At 51.3% G+C, this 22,269-nt stretch overlaps 1 protein-coding gene and 1 long non-coding RNA gene across 2 annotated transcripts in view; both read left to right on the top strand.

Annotated features, from left to right (window-relative positions):
- NEURL1B (neuralized E3 ubiquitin protein ligase 1B) overlaps positions 1-11,412 on the top strand; it is a 42,023-nt gene extending 30,611 nt beyond the window's left edge. Inside the window, exons 3-5 of the mRNA XM_081230987.1 lie at positions 3,233-3,952; positions 6,044-6,169; positions 6,540-11,412. Coding sequence (XP_081087113.1) covers positions 3,233-3,952; positions 6,044-6,169; positions 6,540-6,784 — 1,091 coding nt within the window. The 3' untranslated portion in view covers positions 6,785-11,412. The remainder of the gene's footprint in view (positions 1-3,232; positions 3,953-6,043; positions 6,170-6,539) is intronic.
- Positions 11,413-13,520: 2,108 nt separating this feature from the next.
- LOC308616606 lies at positions 13,521-18,762 on the top strand. Its single transcript, XR_014015727.1, has 3 exons — positions 13,521-14,060; positions 15,817-15,951; positions 18,368-18,762. It is a non-coding gene; the product is annotated as an uncharacterized lncRNA (long non-coding RNA).
- The last annotated feature ends 3,507 nt before the right edge of the window (positions 18,763-22,269 follow it).

Here is a 22,269-nt window from a genome sequence, read left to right as displayed (position 1 = left end):
TACAGCTGTGTCTCAATTTCTGCCCTGCAAACCGGTTCATCTGTACCATTTTTCTAGGTTCCACATATATGCGTTAATATACGATATTTAAGCTGAGGAAGCTGAGACTTCAAGAGGTAAAGTGACTTACCTAAAGTCACACAGCCCAAAAGGGCTGAAGCCAAGACTCAAACCTAAGTGTACCCATCTCCAAGCCATGCTCTCAATTAGGATGCTATACTGAAGGACAGGCTGTTATGTGGAGTTGTTAGGGGCCAGGAGGAAGAGCTTTGGGGGTGGGGGACAAAAGCAGAGTGTGTTGGCAAGAGCAGAGGCCCAGGGCAAGCCACGGCCAATGCCTTTAGGCTTGGCCTCACAGGATGACTGTAGTAGGGCAGCGAGCCCTGGGAAAATGCATTACGCCAAGAGGCTCCCAGAAACATCCACTTGTCTAAAATGCCTTTTCAAAAAAAGTGCTTGTTTTAGTCTACTTTTATTCGTGTTTTTTTTCTGATTACAAAATCAATGCATGTTCATTAGCGAAAAATGAGAAAATCTGAAAACCATAAAGAAGCAAATTTCCACCCAGAGATAACCACCCTCGAATTTCTATGTATTTCCTTCCTGTGTCTTTCCTCTGTGTCCCACGCATACATTTCCCACATAATTAGAATCAAATCATATATTCGGTTTTGTATCCTCAGCTGTTCATTTAGTATTATATCACGGGCATTTTCCCCCCCATTGTTAAATATTAATTGAAAACTTGATTTTTCAAAATATTGGGGTTTTTGATGATAAAACTTTGCAGTGTATATGTTTACTGTAGAAAAGTTGGAAAATACAGAAAAATCTGAAGAAAATCCCTCGTAACCTCACCCACCTGAGAGATAATGACCATTAACATTTTGTTGTCTTTCTAGAACTTGATTTCCTATGCACATATAGTGTTATAGACAGATAGATACAGACACATGCACACATATATACTTTTTAAAAGGACCAAACTGAAATCCTACTTCTTCCCTCAGGTTATGGGGGAGCATCCACTAACGCAAGACAAACTCAAATGTCCACAGATCCCAAGCAAGTAGTTGAGATGGGTGAAGGGGCCAGCTCAGGGCCATGGGGAAGGAGAGCAAACAACCTCAGCAAAAGGGCAAGCTGTAACCCATTGATGACAGGCGAGAATTCAGGTCCTGTGTCACTAGACCTGATTTTCCAAGAGAGGCTATACATCCAGTGTAAAGTGAATCTCCTGACTCTTAAGTACTGGCCACTAGTTCAAAAATTTTTTGAAAGACCAAGGGGTGATTTATTCAACAAACCACTGGAAGGGAAAAAAAGAAGAGGCAATCATAGCTTAAAAGAGGCCAGTGACAATGAGTGGGCTTTATTTGGATCTTCACTCAAAGAAACTGGGAAAAAAGCATATTCTCACACACAATATGATAAGAAGTCTTTAAATTTTAGAGAGACATACTGAAATTTTTTGAGATAAAATGGCATGTATAGGATTTGCTTCAAAATAATATAGGAGGGAGAACTGATGGGGGCGTCAGTGAAACAAGATTGGCCATGAATGGTAATTGTTGAATCTGGGTAAACAGCATTCATTATACTATTTGTATATGTTTGGGTTTTTTAAATAAAAAGTTAAAAAAAAAGAAAAAAAACCCCCAGACACCAGTAGGCCAACCAGACAGGTCTCTGAACCAGCATCAGAACTTGGATGGCCAGTTTGCAAACTCTGCCCTGTATGGAGTGGGGGTGGGGAGTAACATATGAGGCTCTCACCAGGGGTTAGGGCATGTTTTTTGCAAAACCATGTTTGTTATTATGATTTAATTTTATATTTGGAAAACTAAAGATGAGGAAATAGTTTTTCCCCGTGATAAAAATTACAGAATGGTAACAAAATCTTAGCTAGAGTGGTTTGGTTTAAAAAGTCTGAGTAACACTTTTTCTTGCTTCCTTTACTTGCTTTGGTTAACAAGAAAATTTTGATCACAAAAACAACTTCAAAATACTTTCTTTCCCTGATATCTTTGTTATTCAGAGAGGCAGTCTGTCTCTGCTAGAGACCTCATTCATTTATTCATCCAGTAAACTACATAATAATGAAGGCTATCTGCCAAGCACTCTGCTAAGCCCTGAAACTTGGTGGTGAACAGACTGTCACAGACACGGCCCTCCAGGGGCTCACGTTCTAGATAGGGACGGTCAACAAGTAATCTATTGATACCAAAGTATGAAGACCTGTATTACCTGGATGACAAACACTATTTTTATTTGCTTTTTTACTTAATAGAGATCAAGGGCATTTTTTCATGTTACTAAAAATTATTCAAAAATATTTTCACGACTGTGACTTTTAAAAAACCCCCCCTTAGTTTCCTGTCCTATACAATGAGGCCATTTCTTGCAGAAACCTTACACATTCAAAGGTGGGGTAGCACCCAGGCACTGTGCTCCCTGCTGCAGACACAGCAGTGAGGAGGACAGGCCCATGCCCCGCCTTCTTTCAGAAGCAGCATGGAACCAGAGAGCCCCGGGTTCGAGTCCTGACTTTGCCACTTAATTGCTGTGCAAGCTCGGTCGTGCTCCCTAGCCCCTTTGTGCCTCAGCTCCCTTCTTTACCAAATGGTGGGTGATAACAGTACACACCTCACAGGTTGTATGAGGACTAGATGAGACCCTGTGAGAAGGAGCTTAAAATAATAACCTGTCACACAGTAAGGCCACAAACCCAAGGGTTTGCTCTTTCCCTTGGAGCTTATGTTCTAGTTGGGGAAGCGGACAATAACGATTTTTAAATGCCCTTTAAATATGTGTATGTGTAGCTGATTGACTTTATTACGAAGCAGAAACTAACACACCAATTAAAAGAAAAAAAAACTTCAAAAGTATGAAAACCTCTGGGGGGGGGGAGGAAGGAAGAAGAGGGAAAGAAAAAAAGTAAGACGAGAAGACAGAAAAGAGGGAGAGGAAAGGATGGGGGGATGGGAGTGAGAGAAAGGGGGGAGGAAAAGGGAGGAGGGCCTCATCTGCCCCTCCCAGAGATAAGAATAGTCAAGTGCACTCGGGGTGATGCTTAATCCAGTTCTGTGCACCTGAGGATCTTAAATAACCTCACGAAGGAATCAGAAAAAGAAAGGGAGGGCCCAGGTCGGGGTGGGGGCGTGGGGAGGGCAAGGCGGGGGCTCCTGGCCGGCTGCGCCCTCACTGTCCTTCTTCTGCCCTCCCCGCGCAGAGAGCGGGTTCGCCGACACGCTGACGCCCGCGCGCCTCGGCCAGACCCGCTTCAGCGCCTGCCTGCCGCCCAGCAGCCACGACGCGGCTAACTTCGACAACAACGAGCTCGAGAACAACCAGGTGGTGGCCAAGCTGGGCCACCTGGCGCTGGGCCGCGCCCCGGGCCCGCCGCTCGCCGACCACGCGGCCGCCGCCATCCCGTGCGGGCCCCGTGAACGCCCGCGGCCCTCGTCGTCGCCGGCGCTGCTAGAAGCCGACCTGCGCTTCCACGCGACGCGCGGGCCCGACGTGAGCCTGTCGCTCGACCGCAAGGTGGCCTGCGCGCCGCGGCCCGACGGCGGTCGCACGCTTGTCTTCTCCGAGCGCCCGCTGCGGCCCGGCGAGAGCCTCTTCGTGGAGGTGGGCCGCCCGGGGCTGGCGGCGCCCGGTGCGCTGGCCTTCGGCATCACGTCATGCGACCCGGGCGGGCTCCGGGCCGCCGAGCTGCCTACCGACCCCTACGCGCTGCTCGACCGCAAAGAGTACTGGGTGGTGGCGCGCGCCGGGCCCGTGCCGAGCGGGGGCGACGCGCTCAGCTTCACTCTGCGGCCCGGCGGCGACGTGCTCCTGGGCGTCAACGGACGCCCGCGCGACCGCCTGCTGTGCGTCGACACCACGCAGGCGCTCTGGGCCTTCTTCGCCGTTAGCGGCGGCGCCGCAGGCCAGCTGCGCCTCCTCGGTGAGTCCCCCGACCGCGCTTTTGCGGGGCTCGCCCCGGGGATCCTGGCGCCACTGGATAGGTAGCCGGAGCCGCTGCTGAAGCCCAGCCGGTGGTCCCCCAAACTTGAGCGCACATCAGAACCACCTGGCCTCCACCTAGAGTTTCCCATTCGGTGGGGGTGGGTGGGTCCTGAGAAGATGCATTTCTAACCAGTGCCCCGGGGATGCCTTTGTCGCAGCTCCCTGGACCACACTTTGTCCACACCAACCCAAGTACCCGCTGGTGTCAGGGCCTGGCAGGTAAATTGTCGGTGCAATTTTTATTTCCATTATTATGATTCATTATAAATATTTTTACATATGTAATGTATATTAAGTGTAGGAGAAAAAGAAAATACAACTACATTTAAAAGAGGAAAATGAGAATAACACCGTCCACAGAAAGTGGAACGCAGGCTCGAACCATCCCGTTTTGAGATTGATTCTTGCCTTCTTTCATGCCACAAATAGACACGCAGCACCCTCCTCCAGCTGTGGGCCAGGCCCTGAGCTCGTGGGATGGGGCACGGCAGAGGAGAGGACACAGAACCGTGGGGCGCCTTCACGTCCTCACAGACACCCAAATGGAGATTTGCGCCGTGTGGTGTTCGCTACAGCAGAGGGGCTTCTCTTCTCACCAGCTTGGTGGAGCGGGGCTGGTGATCAGGGAAGGTTCCCGGAGAGCATAGCTCCATTTTCGTGTTTCAAGAAGTAAAGTCGAGCGATAACAGAAACGATGAACGTTTCATATGTCACCTCATTCAGTTTTATCCTCCTGAAAATTGAAGCACAGGGAGATTAAATAACTGTCCCAGGCACGTGGCTGGTCAGCCATGAAGATGCTTGGCAAATCAGAGAATCCCTGAGCCTCAGTTCCCTTCAGTGTAGAAAGGGAGGGATGACGTGCATCATGGGGTTGGTGTGAGGATGAAATGATGAGGTGCATATAATGCTTTTAAGCAGGTGCCTTCCACACGCAGCGTGTTTAATAAGTGGCAATAGTAACGACAGTGACTGTTGCTCTTTGAGGACAGAGGAGGAACAGGGTAGTGGTGGTTGTAATTTGGTTGGTTTGGGTTTTTTGGGGTTTTTTTAAGGGACCATCAGACAGTAGTCATCATTTCAGCCTGAGATGAGTGGCCCAAGTTCCCACTGGGGCTTTGCAAGAACTAAGCCTAGAGTCATTCTCTCCCCCTCCCCAGCACCTCCAGAAGAACCAGGATGAGCCTTTGAGTGGTCAGGAAGAGAAGGCAGGAGAAGGTAGAAAGGAAGTGACTGCTTTTGGAGGCCAGGGACTTGCCCTCCTGATCCCCGTCTGACAGCAGCCCTGGTTCTGTAATCTGTCCATCCATCCTCAAGTAGGGTAAGGGAAGGGGCATGTCTCTTCCCATCGGAGATAACCCATCCTTATCTGAAGCAACAGTGAGTTCAGGGAAGAAGACCCCTCCACGTTGAACACTAGTTGGGAGTCCTGTAGTTGCAAGTAACGAAACCCCACTCACAGTGCCCTAAGCAAAAAGGGAATTTGGGGGGTACACACCTGCCTCAGAAGTCTGGGCGTATATTGGATGGATTCAGGAACAGCTGGATCTAGGTGTTGAAAGGATGTCATCAGCATTCCACCTGAAAGCTGTACTTTCCTCTGTGTTGGCTTGACTCCCAGGCAGGCCCTACAGCACCAGGCTCATCTCCCAGTGGAATGGGCCCCTTCTTTCCTGGTAGTTCCAGTGAAAGTCACAGAATTTGGCCTTGCAGGCCTTGCTTGAACCACCACTGAGACCAAGGGTGGAAGTTCTTATTGGCCTGGCCTGGATCGTGTGTGTGAGGGTGAAGTAGTGCCTCAAACAAAATTCCAGTGCTGCTTCTGAAATAAGAATGGAGGCTAGGTGGCAAAGACCAGATGTCGATCACACTTGTACGATTCCATCAGTTCTTAGCAGGACACTGTGAGGTAGCTCTTGTCCTCCCCTTAGATACATGAGGAAGTGAAGGTGCGAAGCAGTGGAGAGCCAGGGACTAGCAGAGCAGAGCCCACCTCCCACTGCCCCTGATGGAGTCTCTTTGGTCTCAGGCACCCTGCAGTCCAGCCCTACGACCACATCCCCATCAGGATCCCTCAGCGGCTCCCAGGACGATAGCGATTCCGACATGGCCTTCAGTGTCAACCAGTCCTCCTCGGCATCCGAATCATCCCTGGGTAAGGAAGGGCAAACCTTCAGGGATGGGGGCGTGGAGGGTGCAGGGAGACAGGGGCTCGCCCTGGTGGCTGTGCCAGCCCCTCCTGGGGCTAAATAAGGTGGCCGCCTTTCCCCCGCATCCTTTCCTTCTTCAGCTGTAGGGAGGAGAAACATCTGGATATGGCATCCCAGAGGGTGATAATGGTGCTTGATGCTTGGGGGTAGGAGCGTAGGAAAGGGGCCAAAACCCAGGAGAATAACCAAAACTGGTGTCTCCCAAAGTTGTCCCCCAATGGATTCTGCCATAGAAGCCCTGCCTTCTTGGGACTGCCCCAGCAGAGCCCACCTGAGAACCACGGATTAAGGTCTGCCTGTTCTCCCTTTCTGCAGTGACGGCCCCCAGCTCCCCACTGAGCCCACCAGTGTCCCCCGTGTTCTCCCCACCGGAGCTGGCGGGCGGCAAGAACAGCGAGTGCGCGGTGTGCTTCGATGGCGAAGTGGACACGGTCATCTACACGTGTGGACACATGTGCCTGTGCCACGGCTGCGGCCTGCGGCTCAAGAGGCAGGCCCGGGCCTGCTGCCCTATCTGCCGGCGGCCCATCAAGGACGTCATTAAGATCTACAGGCCGTAGCCTGGCCCGCCGACGGCCTTGACCAGAGCAAGGTCACCTTTCTGAAGCCCACCCCCACCCCGGGCCGGGCAACCACCATGGCCGCCGGGGAGTCCAAGGGCAGCAGCTATCTTGCCTGCCGCTCTCCAGTGGTGGGCAAGGCGTGACAGTCGTGGACACGAGGCCCCCGAGGGTCTCAGTCCAAGTGAGGGTTGCTTCTGGCTCGTAAGTGCTTTGCCCCCAAGAGCGAGCTCAGGAACTGCCTGGCAGACTGCCCTGTCCCCCGGTGACCTCTTAGCTGAGAAATGGCGTCCTCTGTGCAATGCCTTTTGCTGGGGTTGGGTTGAGTGTGTGTGAGAGAGGGGGAGGGGAGGGAGGGAGACAGTCCAGAGAGGGCGAGTGTGAGAATGACCTAGAGAACGTGTAGGTATTTATCCAGGGATCCTGGCTCTAGGAGGTTATTTAACACTAAGGAATGTGCAATCCGGAGCCCAGACGGTAGCGTGACTAGAAGTTGTTCACTTTACAGGGCTGTCAGCTGGTTTTGAATGTACAAAGCCTGCACCTAAACAGAACTCCCTCAGGTGGTATAGAAAAGGGACACTCAGACTTTCTAAGGCGAGGAAAAAATAGCTCATTGTTTACAGCTCCGGAGCGGCAACTCCTTGGGGAGTAGTTGGGCGGAGAACATAAGAGAACAATTTGCTTTTTCAGTTTCTAACTCAGTCTTGGAGAGGAGTTTTGACTGGGTGCTGGGACCAGAGCTCTGGGCGGTGTCTCCTCCAGAAGCCTTGTCACCCCTTCAACTCCAGACAGCCTAATTACAAGCACACCACCCCTTGACTCCATCCCTATATGCTTTTAGTCTGTAGCATCCTCACCGTCTCCAAGGAGAAGACAAGCAACAGGTTCCCCTTTCCTGGGGGAGGGAAAGAATCCTAGATGCCAGTGAGCCACCTGGGGTTGGAAAGGGTCACTCCGCAACTCTCCATATTACCTGCTGAAATACGGGGCCTGGCATTTGCCAGCAGCTGTGGGCATCGCCAGGATGACCTGCTGGCCAAGTAGGGGAAGGAAGCAGGGCTTTGCAACCGGTCTTTGTTCTGATTCTCAGCTTATCTCCCCCTGCTGATTACTAAGATGTTAACTGATCATTAGGATGTTAACTAGGAACTGAGACACTCACTGAAAATGCTGACACTGGGACTCTCCCTCTCCCCAGGGTTATTTGCCGGGCATTTCCTGGGACCCTGGCTCTGCCCCAACCCCTCCCCCCTCCCCCCTGCCTGGGCCCATCTCTGCAGACTCCCGGACCACACCTGGGCTGATGGGCTGGCAGGCCTGCAATTCCCTTCTGGGCCCCACCTCTGCTCTGTCTTGTGCTGTACCCTTAGGGAGGTCCCTGGGCCTCTCTGTTTCTCAGTTCCCGATCTGTCCAAGAGGAAGCCTGGTACCTGCCCACTCCAGAGCTCTTGGCAGGACTGGCACATTTTAAAAGGCCCAAGACACCTTGCAAAGGACAGGTATTGTTTTTAGTCCAATTCCTAATCTGTTCCTCTGTTGAGGGAGGCAGGGAAGGGAAGACTTGCAGAGTTTTTGCATTCATATAACAAGTGTTTCCTGCGTGTCTGGGGTCCCCCTCATCAGATCAAGGCCCATAAGGCCAGTCAGTCCGTGCCCTTGTGATGCTCCAGGTCTTGGAACATCTGCTTCTCCTCTGCCTGGTATTCCGACCTGATCTCAACTTCAGAAACCCTACTCTTGCCCCTTCAAGGATCCCTGATTAGTTCTTTTTCCCTTATGAACTTGGGAAACATGCCCAGGTTTTAATTTTGCAGCAGAATCTTTAGGGGAGTAACTGGCACCCCAGCATTTGCCAAGATAAGAGTTTGCAAACCTAGGCAGCGCTCAGCACCCAGCTGAATTTGGTCCGCTGGAGCCTTCCATTTCCCCCACGTGCTGGGTGTGGGCAAGGCCACGCACAGGCCCCATGTGAGAGGGCTAGTTACCCACAGGACCGTGGTTCTCCAGGCAGCAGCTCCCCTGACTGGATTGAGCCATAGTCACAAGCCCCGGTGGTCTCGGCGGCCTGGGGGAGCGAGCTCCTCTCTCTTGTCCCCTCAGGTTCCAGCCAGGGTCAGTGCAACCACTGCCGGGAATCCAGGGATCGAGGGCCTGGACCCAGGGTGGACCAGGCCATGTGCCTGGTGACCTATTACCTGGGAAGAAAGGAGCTGGTGGCCTGTTTAACATGCTCTGCAGCTGCTATAAATAGCCTCCCTGTTTCCAAGAGGAATTAAGGGTGTGTTTATCTTCTAAAAACCAGACATTTCCTGATGCTCTAAACTGATTTATTCAGTGCTGCAGAGGAGCTGCCCACACCGCCCTCTAGGTTCTGTCTGGAGAGGGGGCAGGAGGAAGAGGGAAGGGAACCACCTCCTTTATCTGACATCACTGTGTGCCCGGCACTGGGCTGGAGAGGTGCATCCCCATGTCAATCCTGTGAGGTAGGTCTTAGTACCATATTGAGTCGTATCAAAGACACCACTGATGACAAAACACACCATTCTATGTACCACTAAGGGAAAAACACTGCCAATTTCAGCTGTAAGGTGCCACAGCTATTCTATTCATTTTACTCCATTCGTTTTACGTGTTAAGTGGAGAAGCTGTGCTCCTAGAATCAATGAAATACGATATTATCCCCAGTTGGCAGGTAAGAGAACTAAGGTGCTGGAAGTGAAGCAGGAGGTGACAGGACTGGGCTTCAAACCCAGGAGTGCGTGATGCCAAAACCCACGCTCTCCACTGCCTGGCCCCGAGCCCAGAAAGCTCGAGACTGCTTGAGTTTTCTTCCTTTGAGCTCACCTGGGCAGCGCCTGGAGAGAGCTGGGCACCCGCCCCTGTGTGAGGGTTCCAGCCCCAGACTGCAGCCCCTGTGCCGCCCGGAACCCTGGGAGCACAAGTGTCCTTCCTTTCAGGCTTATCGGCCTACTACCCACCTTCTCCCGGCAGGGCTGAGCCACGTGTGAGCTTGGGTCCAACCCAAGGGCCTCCTCCTGTTACATAGGGGTGCCCATCAGGGGCAACTTTGGGGAGGTACTTGTCCCACCACCTTCCTGGGCCTCATGACCACCACCCCCCTAAGTAGGGCCCCCAGCGCGAGGACAGGAAGACCAGAGGATGCCCCCTTTGTTGTGGCTTGGTGCCTGTTCATTCTGAACCACCAGAGAAATTGAGCTGTTTCCAAGTCAAGACAAACTCCTTTTTCTAGCCCATTCTCAGAACTGGGAGTCTTCTGGGATTTAGCTACCCAGGGCAGCTGCTCCCCTAAGTACAGCAGTGCTTTTTCGGTCATCCGACAACCACTGGTCAGCGTGGCCTCTGTTCTGGACAAAGGGATGGGAACCGGGTCTAAAGACAAGGCCTGTAGGGAGCTCGCAGTCCAGAGCAGGAGGTGGGCAGATTTGTAAACTTGTATTTGACCCATCTAGTGCTGGGTCTTGTGGTAGCACTTAGTAGGTTCTCATTAAAGGCTTACTGAGTAAATCAGAAAGCAGGTTATGAGTCTCCAGGGGTTTGGTAAAACACCATGTATACATGCACACAAAGTCATTCAACAGACATTTGCTGAGTGCCCACCAGGTGTGGGGTGCTGGGAGGACGGAGCTGAGAGGACAGGACCCCAGCTCTGATGTCAGAGGGAGTGACATTATGAGACATTTGGGGCAGAGTCCATGGGCTTTCCTGGCCATTCTGTTACCTCGGGGGTCTATCTTAGTGAGTACACAACTGCTTTCCAGACCCAGAGCCCCCTGCACACTTCAGAAAGGCCTTCTCTGAATTAAGAATGCCGGGCATCTTGTAGTCACTGAGTTGCTGCCGAAATGGCCTTGGGCAGAGCCCTCAAGAGCCCTACCAACCGATAATCGCCTTCAGGTCTTGCCAGGGAGACACAGGGAGATGGCTACCTGCTACCTTCAGGCCTTGGGACTGGTGGCTGGAAATCAATCCCCAAGTCGACAGAGAACCCCCAGTCAGTTCCAGAATAGGGTTGTGCAAACTCTTGGCGAATGAGAGGCAGTCACCTTCCGCTGCTCAATCCTGTCTCTGCGCCGGTTCTGGCAGAAGGACTCCGGCTCAGGAACACGTGTCCTCCCGGCATCTCTCGGTATTTAATTTTCTCACCGTCTTTCTCAAGTCCCTAGTGAGATGACTTGTACAACAATTTGTCTGTGCCTTATGAAAGTGTCTGTGCACTTTTAATCCTTTTTGAAAGCAACTTTAAAAAGTGGGCCGGGGACTAGCATACGTGGTAGTGTTCTAGAAATCTGTGCTCATCACTGAAACCCTTCTGCATTGTGTATTTGATGTTGGAGTGAAGAAGTGTACGTCCCCTGCCCCACCCCACTACCTGTGTACAGACCTTTTTAAAAATGTCTCTTTTTTTGATTCAATGCTGTGACCTCTCCAATACAGTCTACTCTTTGGAGATCTGTAATAAAGGTTTCAAAACCTGGGGGGGATGGGTGGGGAAGGGTTTGCACTGGTCCTGTGTGTTGTGCTCTTGCGTGTTGTGCGTTTTGATTTTTGTCTTTTTATCCGTTTTATATTAACATAATTTTCCTGTTTAAAAAAACAAATACAACTTTGGCTTGTTAAGAAAGTCTCTTCAGGACTCAGTTTTAAAAATCACAGTTGCCTACAGAGTTGGGGAGTGGAGGTGAGGGATACAAATCATTGCCAGCCTTGAGGAGACAATTTGCAAAATGTCTATAGAACCCTGAGAATATTCAAACCTTTTGCCAAGTAACTCCTGAGAAAATATCCCCAGGAAATAATTCTTGTTGAGGATAAGCTCTATATGTAAAGATGTTCATTGCAGCATTATTTATAATGATGAAAAACTAGAAGAAAGCCTGATGACCAACAGCCAGGGTTTATAGTTGTCCCCACCATTCTATCATCAGGGGATTGGTTCCAGGACCACCCTGCCTTGGAGTATCCACGGATGCCCAAATCCCTTATATAAGATGGTGTCGTATTTGCATATAACATACGCACATCCTCCCATATACTTTAAATCATCTCTAGAATACTTATAATACCTAATGCAAGGCAAATGTTATGTAAATAGTTGCCAACACAGCAAATTCAAGTTTTGCTGTTTGGAACTTTCTGGAATTTTTTTTTTCAAATATTTTCCATCTGAGTCTGGTTGAATCCACAGATGCGGAACCTGCGGATATGGAGGGTCAACTGTACTTGCCAAGAGCTCTTGGTTACAAGTGACAGAAACCCAACTGGAACAGCCTTTGGGGAATTAAAAGGCTCGGGTAACTGAGAAGTCCAGTATCAAAACCCAAGAACTCACTTCGAGTGCATTTCGATCCAGAATCTGAAAAGCTGCAAGAGGATGTGGTCTTTCCCCCTCTGCCTCTGCCCTCTTTTGTCCCCCCTTCCCGCACAAGTTCTCAAGACAGCTGGCAGCAGGTCCAGGCTACATCCTGCCTTTGAGTGATCCCTGTGTGGACCAAACTGGATCACGTGCCCCTTCCTTAGCCAATCATGGAAGCTGGGGAGATCCGGGGCTCTGACTGGTGAGACCCAGGACATGCGCTCACCTCCACCCAATAGCCGCACCTGTTGAATTATGGGTTGGGGGGTGGGAATCAGAGACCCCATGGGAAAATTGAAGCAATGTAGAAGGAAAGATGGGCAGGGAGGAACAACAGATGTCTAAGAAAGGTTGAATAAAACATGATGCAGATATATCCCTGGGAAATAGTATGGGCTGTGAAACCAGACAGCCTGGTCCTCACCTCCACATTGGGCCAGACACTTAAACTCTTTGTGCCTCAGTTTCCTCATCTGCAAAGCAAGAATAATAGGAGCTCCTGCTTTTAGGGTGGATGTGAGCATTATTGAGATCATGCGGGTGATGCGCTAGGCACAGCATCGGGCACTCAGCAAAGAGTTTATAACACAGGAACATGTTTACATTAAAATATACTGGGAAAATCAAGATATAAAACTGCACATACAAAAAACAAATAACCCAATCAAAAAACGGGGGAAGATCTAAATAGACATTTCTACAAAGAAGACATTCAGATGGCCAAAAAGCACATGAAAAGATATTCAACATCAGTAACTATTAGAGAAATGCAAATCAAAACTACAATGAGGTATCACCTCACACTGGTCAGAATGGCCATCATCAAAAAAGCTACAAACAATAAATGCTGGAGAGGGTGTTGAGAAAAGGGAACCCTCCCACACTGTTGGTGGGAATGTAAATTGGTACAGCCACTAAGGAGAACAATATGGAGATTCCTTAAAAAATTAAAATTAGAGTTACCATGTGACCCAGCAATCCCACTACTGGGCATATACCCAGAGAAAACTATAATTCAAAAAGTACATGCACCCCAATGTTCATTGCAGCACTATTTATAATAGCCAGGACATGGAAGCAACCTAAATGTCCATCAACAGAGAACTGGATAAAGAAGGTGTGGTACATATATACAATGAAATATTACTCAGCAATAAAAAAGAGCAAAATAATGCCATTTGCAGCAACATGGATGGACCTGGAGATTGTCATACTGAATGAAGTAAGTCAGACACAGAAAGACAAATATCATATGATATCACTTACATGTGGAGTCTAAAAAACGGGGCTACAAATTGTAAGGCCAACTGGCCCGAGGCAGGGGAACTCAATCAGATTCACAGGTGGCATCAGACCAAAACTCTCCGGACCACCCAGTTCCAGAAACTGACCTGGAGACATTCCGGACCACCCAGTTCCAGGAACTGACCTGGAGACATTCCGGACCACCCAGTTCCAGGAACTGACCTGGGGACCTTCCACCCGGCCCAGCCTTCCCGCCTTTCGAGGGGCGGGACTGGCGGTCCCAAGACTGATGTAACCGGCACCAGATATTGCCACGATACCCGAAGAGACCACCAAATAAGGAATACCCTGCGCCCTCCCAGATTCAGCACACCCCTTTCCCTTCTTCCCCTATAAAATCCTGCCCAACCCTCCTCGCCCGGGTGCGACTTCTCTGGCCCCCTTCTCTCGGACCAGTGAACCTCGCCCAGGAGCGCCCCCTAATAAAGCTCACTTGAAGCTTTCCTCTGTTTCCTGATGCCGTTTGTTAAGATCCGACCTTACATTTGGTGCCGAAACCCGGGAGGGGTACCAAGCCCCGCGGGCCGCTCCTCCCCTCCCCCAGGAGACAACTAGGGAACCTCTACTCTTCCACCCGATCCGGCAGAAAACGGGGTAAGTCCCCCTCCCTTGTTCCCTCCGAACCCCAGAGTCCCTACCCACTGGACTCCCTGTCCCTAATCGCGGCCGCGTCAGGGACTCCTCCGTCCTCTCTCCGGGCCTCGGGCGACTGTGGAGACGTCCCAATCGCCTGACCGCCCTCCGACCTGCCGTGAATTGGAGACTGAGACCAGGGACGCCTCTCTCCCTCTCCATTCACTCAGGGACAGACTGGGGGTCATGGGAACCTCACAATCGAAACCAGATTCTAAGACGCCCCCGGGGTGTCTCCTAGCCAATTTTACAGCCCTCGGTTTCTCCCAAGATCTCCGTCGCCGACGGCTTATTTTCTATTCCACCGTGGCCTGGCCACAATATCCTCTAGACAATCAATCCAAATGGCCTCCTGAAGGGACTTTCGATTTTAACATCCTCCATGATCTAGGTAATTACTGCCGCAGGACGGGCAAATGGTCCGAGGTCCCCTACGTTCAGGCCTTCTGGTATTTACCCTCCCGCCCCTCCCTCTGCGGCGATTGTTCCACTTCCCAGATCCTTCTTGCCAGACAGACATCTCCTACATCCAAGCCCCTCATTTCCTTTGACGATGACCCCTCTCCACTAGCCGACCCACCCGAATCTCTCGCCTCTCCCCGCTCCAGAGCTCCTCTCCAACCTCCACCCTACCCTGAAGCGGTCCCTCCTCCTCCCGAACCCTCTCCGCCCATCCAACCGCTTCCCGCCTCCCTCAACGGTTTCTCCTGCCACGCCCCTTGCCTCGCCAATTCGTGCACATACACGCTCTCACGACACCCAAGATCCAAATCTCCCCTGCCCTCTGAGGGAGGTGGCAGGAGCGGAAGGATTAGTCAGAGTTCATGGTCCCTTTTCCCTCCAAGATCTCTCTCAAATAGAAAAGCGATTCGGCTCCTTTTCTGCCGACTCTTCCAGCTACATCAAAGAAGTTCGCTACCTCTCTCAAGCTTACGATCTAACCTGGCACGATATCTTTGTGATCCTATCTTCTACTGTGACCCCTGACGAGAGGGAAAGAATTCAAACTGCTGCCCGAAACCATGCAGATCAGGTTCACCTTACTGACAACTCCATGCCTGTCGGAGCGACTGCCGAACCTGGCACCGATCCAGGCTGGACTTATCAGGATGGCCCAAATGGCCGTCGTAAACGCGACCTCATGATCCAATGCCTCCTGGCTGGCATGCAAGCTGCCGCTCATAAGGTAGTCAATTTTGAAAAACTAAAAGAGATAACCCAAGAACCTAACGAAAATCCAGCTATCTTTCTCAATCGCCTTACAGAGGCCTTAACTCTCTACACCCGGCTGGATCCCGACACCCAGCCGTCCTAGCCACCCATTTTATCACCCAATCAGCCCCGGACATCCGAAAGAAATTAAAACGGGCAGAAGACGGCTCTCAAACCCCTATTCGAGATCTGGTAAAGATGGCCTTTAAAGTCTACAATGGCTGTGAGGATTTGGCAGAATCCAGCCGACAGGCTCGGATGCACTAGAAGGTGGCCCTCCAAACCCAAGCTCTTGTAGCCGCCCTAAGGCCGGCCATCTCCCATGGATCACAGCATCCACGGGGTCCGCAAAAGGCAACCCCGCCGGGGGCCTGCTTCAAATGCGGAAAAGAAGGCCACTGGGCTCGCCCATGTCCCAATCCCCGACCTCCTTCTAAGCCCTGTCCCAGCTGCGGGCTAACGGGCCGCTGGAAGAGCGACTGCCCTACGACTGGCCCGCCCTCAGCGTCTCCACGCGGGGGGCAGGCCGACCCCACAGCATTACCACTCGAACTGCTGGGATTGGCTGACGACTGATGGCGCCCGGACTCGAAGACGCCCATCACCCTCGCCGAGCCCAGGGTAACGCTACAGGTAGCGGGTAAGTCCATCTCATTTCTGGTGGACACGGGGGCTGCCTATTCGGTCCTGCCTACTTATTCCGGGCCAGTTTCTCCTTCCCAGATCTCGGTCATGGGTAGTGATGGCAAACCATCCTTCCCACTCCAGACCGGTCCACTCCCATGTCATATCGAAGGACTCCCTTTTACTCATTCCTTCTTAGTCATACCATCCTGCCCAGTTCCCTTGCTAGGTCGAGATGTCCTTTTCCACTTAGGGGCCTCCCTCCAGCTGGTTAGACTTGACCCTAAGGTCCCCTCCTCCCAACTCCTGCTTCCTCTTCTCGGCCTGTCTCTAGAACCCTCCCCCTCCTATCCCCCTCTTCCAATCACACCGAACCCAATCAATCCCCAAGTTTGGGATACTTCTAAGCCCATAATAGCAACACACCATTCCCCCGTCCTCATCCGCCTAAAGGACCCCTCCAAATTTCCATCAAGGCCCCAATTTCCCATCTCTGAGACTCACCTTAGGGGCCTACCACCTATTATCGCCGGACTCCTAAACCAGGGACTCCTTATCCCCACTGACTTTCCCTGCAACACCCCCATCCTGCCTGTCCGCAAGGCCTCTGGGGATTATCGCCTGGTCCAGGACCTCCGACTAATCAATGAGACCATAATTTCTCTCCACCCAGTAGTACCAAACCCATACACCTTGCTCTCCCATATCCCCCCATCCACAACCCACTTTATGGTTCTGGATCTCCAAGATGCCTTTTTCACTATCCCCCTACATCCCGACTCCTATTTCCTCTTTGCCTTTACCTGGACGGATCCAGATACCCATACTTCCAGTCAGCTCACCTGGACAGTTCTTCCCCATGGCTTCCGCGACAGTCCTCACCTCTTCGGTCAGGCGCTGGCACGGGACCTCACTTCCTGCTCCCTTACCCCCAGCCCACTCCTTCCATATGTAGATGACCTCCTCCTTTGTAGCCCATCTCTCAGCCTCTCAAGGCAACATACTGCAGATCTCCTCAATTACCTTGGATCTCGCGGTTAACGGGTCTCCCCAGCCAAGGCTCAGTTATCTGTATCTTCTGTAACCTACCTGGGGCTCCACCTTACCCCTACCACAAAAGGTCTAACAGCCGATCGCACCTGGGTTATCCGTGAACTCCAGCCTCCGGAAACAGCGGAACAAATTCTCTCCTTTGTGGGCCTTATAGGATTTTTCCGACACTGGATCCCTAACTTTGCTCTCCTCACTAAACCCTTATATCTAGCCGCTGCTGAAGAAACCCCTCAAGGACCCCTCACCTCTCCTTCCGCCGTTCGACAGGCCTTTCTCACCCTCCGTAACGCTCTGATATCTTCTCCTCCCCTTTCTCTGCCCAACCCAAACCGACCTTTTCACCTTTTTGTGGATGAACGGGCCGGAATAGCCACTGGACTCCTTGCCCAGCCTGTAGGGCCTTCCTACCACCCCGTGGCTTACCTCTCCAAACAGCTAGACCCAACCATTCGGGGATGGCAACCATGCCTTCGGGCCCTAGCAGCAGCAGCCGAACTGACCAAACACTCAAACTGACTCTGGCCCACCCACTAACCGTGTTTTCCTCCCACCGGCTGGTCGACCTCCTAGGCCACAAGTCTTTCTCTCCCTCCTGGGCCCCTCCCGCATCCAGGAGTTCCACCTACTATTCCCCATATTCCTTGATTCAAAAAATCTACGGCAGCCGCCCAAATCTAGCTGATACTGGGTTTCTCTGCAACTCATCCCTCACGGTAAACACATCAATTGAAGCACCACCAGGCATGTTTTTGTGGTGCAATGGTTCCCTCACAAAAGAGATCAATTCTTCCTCCCCCTTCCCATGTATCCCTGTTACTCTCGTCCCACAACTCACACTGTATAGCCAAGCCGAATTTTCCTCGCTAATCACGCCGCCCTTCACCCGACGGAAAAGAGCTATCTTTCTTCCTCTGGTCGCAGGCATCTCTCTCGCCTCCTCCCTGGTCGCTGCAGGCCTCGGGGGTGGTGGGAGGAGCTCCAACACATAGTGTTTCAACATCCCGCGACTTAGAACATAAACTCCAGCTAGCCACTGAAGCCTCCGCCGCCTCCATCTCCTCTCTCCAGCGCCAAATCGCCTCCACAGCCCGAGTCGCTCTCCAGAATCGACGAGCCCTGGATCTCCTGACGGCCGACAACGGAGGTACCTGCCTCTTCCTACAGGAGGAACGCTGCTACTACATCAATGAAACAGGACCCGTCGAAGACAACGTAAACGCCCTCCATCGCTTAAGAGAAGAGCTCCGACGCAAACACCAACAGTCCGCCTCCCCAATTCCCGATTGGTGGCGATCCGCCCTCTATACCTGGCTAACACCAATCTTAGGCCCCTTAATTCTCATCTGTATCTTGCTCATGTTTGCCCCCTGTTTTCTTAGGTTCCTTCGCAGGCGCATGGAGGAAGTCTCTCGGGTGGCCACAAACCAAATGCTCCTCGGTCCTTACACCTTGCTTCCTACAGAACCCCCAACTGGTCTCCCCTAAGCCTCAGACCTCTGGTCGCCCGACTCCCCTTTCGACGCCCCCATTCAGCATGAAGTAGCCAGAGATCAGAACGCCGCCCCATTACACCAAAGATGTCGGGATGTAAGGCCAACTGGCCCGAGGCAGGGGAACGCAATCAGATTCACAGGTTGCATTAGACAGAAACTCTCCGGACCACCCAGTTCCAGAAACCGACCTGGAGACTTTCCGGACCACCCAGTTCCAGGAACTGACCTGGGGACCTTCCACCCGGCCCAGCCTTCCCGCCTTTCGAGGGGCGGGACTGGCGGTCCCAAGACTGATGTAACCGGCACCAGATATTGCCACGATACCCGAAGAACCACCAAATAAGGAATACCCTGCGCCCTCCCAGATTCAGCACACCCCTTTCCCTTCTTCCCCTATAAAATCCTGCCCAACCCTCCTTGCCCGGGTGCGACTTCTCTGGCCCCCTTCTCTCGGACCAGTGAACCTCGCCCAGGAGCGCCCCCTAATAGAGCTCACTTGAAGCTTTCCTCTGTTTCGCGGTGCCATTTGTTAAGATCCGACCTTACATATATAAAATAGATAACTAATAATAACCTGCTGTATAGCACAAGGAACTCTACTCAATACTCTGTAATGGTCTACATAGGAAAATAATCTTTAAAAAAAAAGTAGATATATGTATATGTGTAACTGACTCACTTCCCTGTATACCTGAAACTAACACAACATTGTAAATCAACTGTACCCCAATAAAAATTTTAAAAACAACAACAACTCAAAAACAACCCTGCACATACACTTTAATTGGATGGATGTAAAACAAACAAAACAAACCACCAACAACAACCAGTAGCCCTAAAACCTGACCATGCATTGGAATGACCAAAAGAATAGAAGCAAAATGTCCATGGGGGTTGTGTCTAGGTGATGGCATTATTGGTAACTTTTCTCCTGCCATGTTTTCCAATTTTTCTATAATGACCAGTTATTACTTTTAACTTAAACTTCTTGTTTGGAAAAATTATCTCCCTACTCTGCAAAACCCAACAGGAACAGCTGGCCCTTGCTAGAATTCATCAGGAATTCCCAGGCTGATTGTCTGCGTTTGAGATCCAAATTTAGTCATGGTGGAGATAAGGGCTTGTTAGTTTCTAGTGGAGACCAGGCCAGGCTAACCAGTTTGGTTGGGCTTCCTCCAGGCCAGGCTTTAGAGCCCAGATTTCTGGGGTGGAGCCTTGCAGTGGTATCAGGAGTGAGGGGAAGGGAGAAGAGATGTTGTTGCCCAGGGCTGTTCCTCCTGGCTTGTTAGAACATCCCAGCTAGGTGACATTGAATTTTGGAAACAATAGGGTAAGAGAAATGAACCAGCATTTGTCAAGCAGAAGAAACCGTGATTTTCACACATTCTCTCAACGAATCTTCACCACAATATTTGTCTCCTCATTTTACAGGGAGGAAACCAGGCTCCCTCCAAGGTAGAAGTAGTATTAGACCCCAGGTGTGCCTGTTCCAGAGTAAAGAGGCAAAATCTTTCAGAGGCACATTTTCACCCTTTCCCTTAGGTCTCAGAGGCAGAGTCTGCCCAGAACTTAATCTAAAAGCTTAATCCCTGAACCAATCTCTGTCACACACCCACACCTGATACAAAATCAGGTATGACATGGCCTTTACCCTCAAGAATCAACCAATCTGGAAAGGGAAGGCAGACCCCAAAACAGACATGTTCAGACTAGTGTAGTTCTGAGGCTGCTGGGACAGATCAAATCCAAGGCATAAAAGCTCTTGATCATTTAGTGATGTAATTTAAGCATCCTTCTTTCTCCTGGATGTTCAGGCTTTTACCAATGCCTGGGCCATACTCCCAGGCACATCATATTCTTGTCTAAAGCTTCAGTGTACAAAGCCCATGCCCTGACCCTCAGCCTCCCTGATGCAGCTAGCCTCAGAGGAGTTTTGCCAAAAAATATTTATAAAGACTTCTCTTTCCCTCATTTCCTGGGTTCCTGCAGGACAAACAATCCGTAATAGTAATAATAATAATAATAAACAAATCATTTAATGACCACTTACGATGTGCTAACGACATCCATTGAATCCTCATGACAGCTCTTTGAGGTAGATCCCCTCATTACTCCCATTTATGGAGAGAAAACCAAGACCAAGAGAAATTAAGTAACTTTATCCCACTGTGCATGGCCTCTCAAAGACAAAAGGATTTCTCCTCTTTCTTTTTGTAATTATTTCCCAGAATCTAAACCCAGTGATATTTCAAGGGCAAATGGGCCTGGAACATATTCACTTGTGTTTACATTAATCCTACAAACAGCCATTCAGGTAGGTATTATTGTCCCATTTTACAGGTAAGGGAAGAGAGGCTCAGAGAAGGCAATGACCTGCCTGAATCACACAGCTTGTGAGCTGTGGAGCCCAGGTTGTGAACCACGTCTGGCTCCTTCCACGGCATCATGGCTTCTCTGTGAGTAAACTGTAGGGAGGGGGAGGAAGAGGAAAGAGAAGAAAGAAAAGAAACGGTGGGAGAGGAGGGAAGGGGAGAGAAGTGGAAGGGAAAGAACCAGACTCAGCACCTAGAAGGGCAAGGAGAGAAAAGCTGTCAAGCCAGGTCCTCAACTTACATAACGTCTAATAGCCCAATTCCAGGGACAGAGAATCTTTGCTTCTCCCTTCAGGCTCAAGTCTCCTGGCTCTTGGAAGCTGGTTTTGGCTCCCACACAGGGATGTGGAAAGTGAACTTTCCAGGCATCCAGCTATGGGAACAGAACCCCAACCTTGGCTGTTAAATGTACCCAGGGGAAGCTTCCAGAAGTCCCTGGGGCAGCTGCATCAGAGCGCTTTGGGCAGGCTGGTCCCCTTTCCTCAGCCCCCTCCCCTCCTGGCTATGACCTGCCCAGGTCTAAACCTTTCTCTCTCAATTGAGAGCCTCAGACTCCCCTCCTGCCTCTCCCCGATGACAGGGAAAGGCTTCAGCCATCCTCTGAGGACTCTGGAGGAACGGCTCAGGAGTCAGCCGGAGAGGTCAGAGTTCACATCCACACTCAGACCCCAACAAACTGGGGCACTTGGTCTGCCCAAGGTGCCTTCTGGGGGTGCTGTTCATCTCGAAGTCTGTGTGGCTGCGATGGGGAGGCCCCCCTCTCTGCACCTCACTTCCCTGCCTCTAGGTGGGGTTGTAGAACCACTCACTCCCCAGGTCCTGAGGAGGCTGCATTCCGGCTTGTCAGTTCCCAGCAGGGTATCCACTGTGATGGAGTCTAGCATAGGGGGATGAGAGCGCGGGCTCGGGAGACAGACAAGCCTGGGGTCCAGGCCTGCCTCTGCTGTGGGGCAAGTTACTGACCCTCTCTGAGCCTCAGTTCCTGCATCTTTGAGGCGAGAGGGTGTCAGCCCCGTGGTGGACTGCTCAGGACGCTCCGTGTCAGGAAGTGGCTGGCACTTAGGAAGTGCCCAGTAGGTGGTTACCGTTTTTACCAGTACTGCAGGCCTGCTACACCACCTCCCCCATTCATCCCACTCCTCCCTGTCCCAGCTGGGCCAGGGGCCACCTCTGTCACCCCACAGTCCCCTGGGCCTCCATCCAGGCCCTGTACTACCTCAAGGAGTGGGCCTGTGACACGGCTAGCAGCATCTACAGGTGATCAGCACAGGTCTCCCAAATAGTAGAACCTTGATTTCAACATCTCCCTCCCCCAAGTGTGGAATATCTAGCATTAGCACACCTCCTACCCACAAGGAACGAAAGCGAGGGGCGATCAGATGGCAGGGGCTCCCAGGACTCTGAGCTGGCCCCGGC

Source organism: Mesoplodon bidens (assembly GCF_964165515.1).
Source record: "Mesoplodon bidens genome assembly, chromosome: 4".
In the NCBI taxonomy this organism is placed as follows: Eukaryota; Metazoa; Chordata; class Mammalia; order Artiodactyla; family Ziphiidae; genus Mesoplodon; species Mesoplodon bidens.
This window is presented reverse-complemented; position numbering and strand designations above follow the sequence as displayed.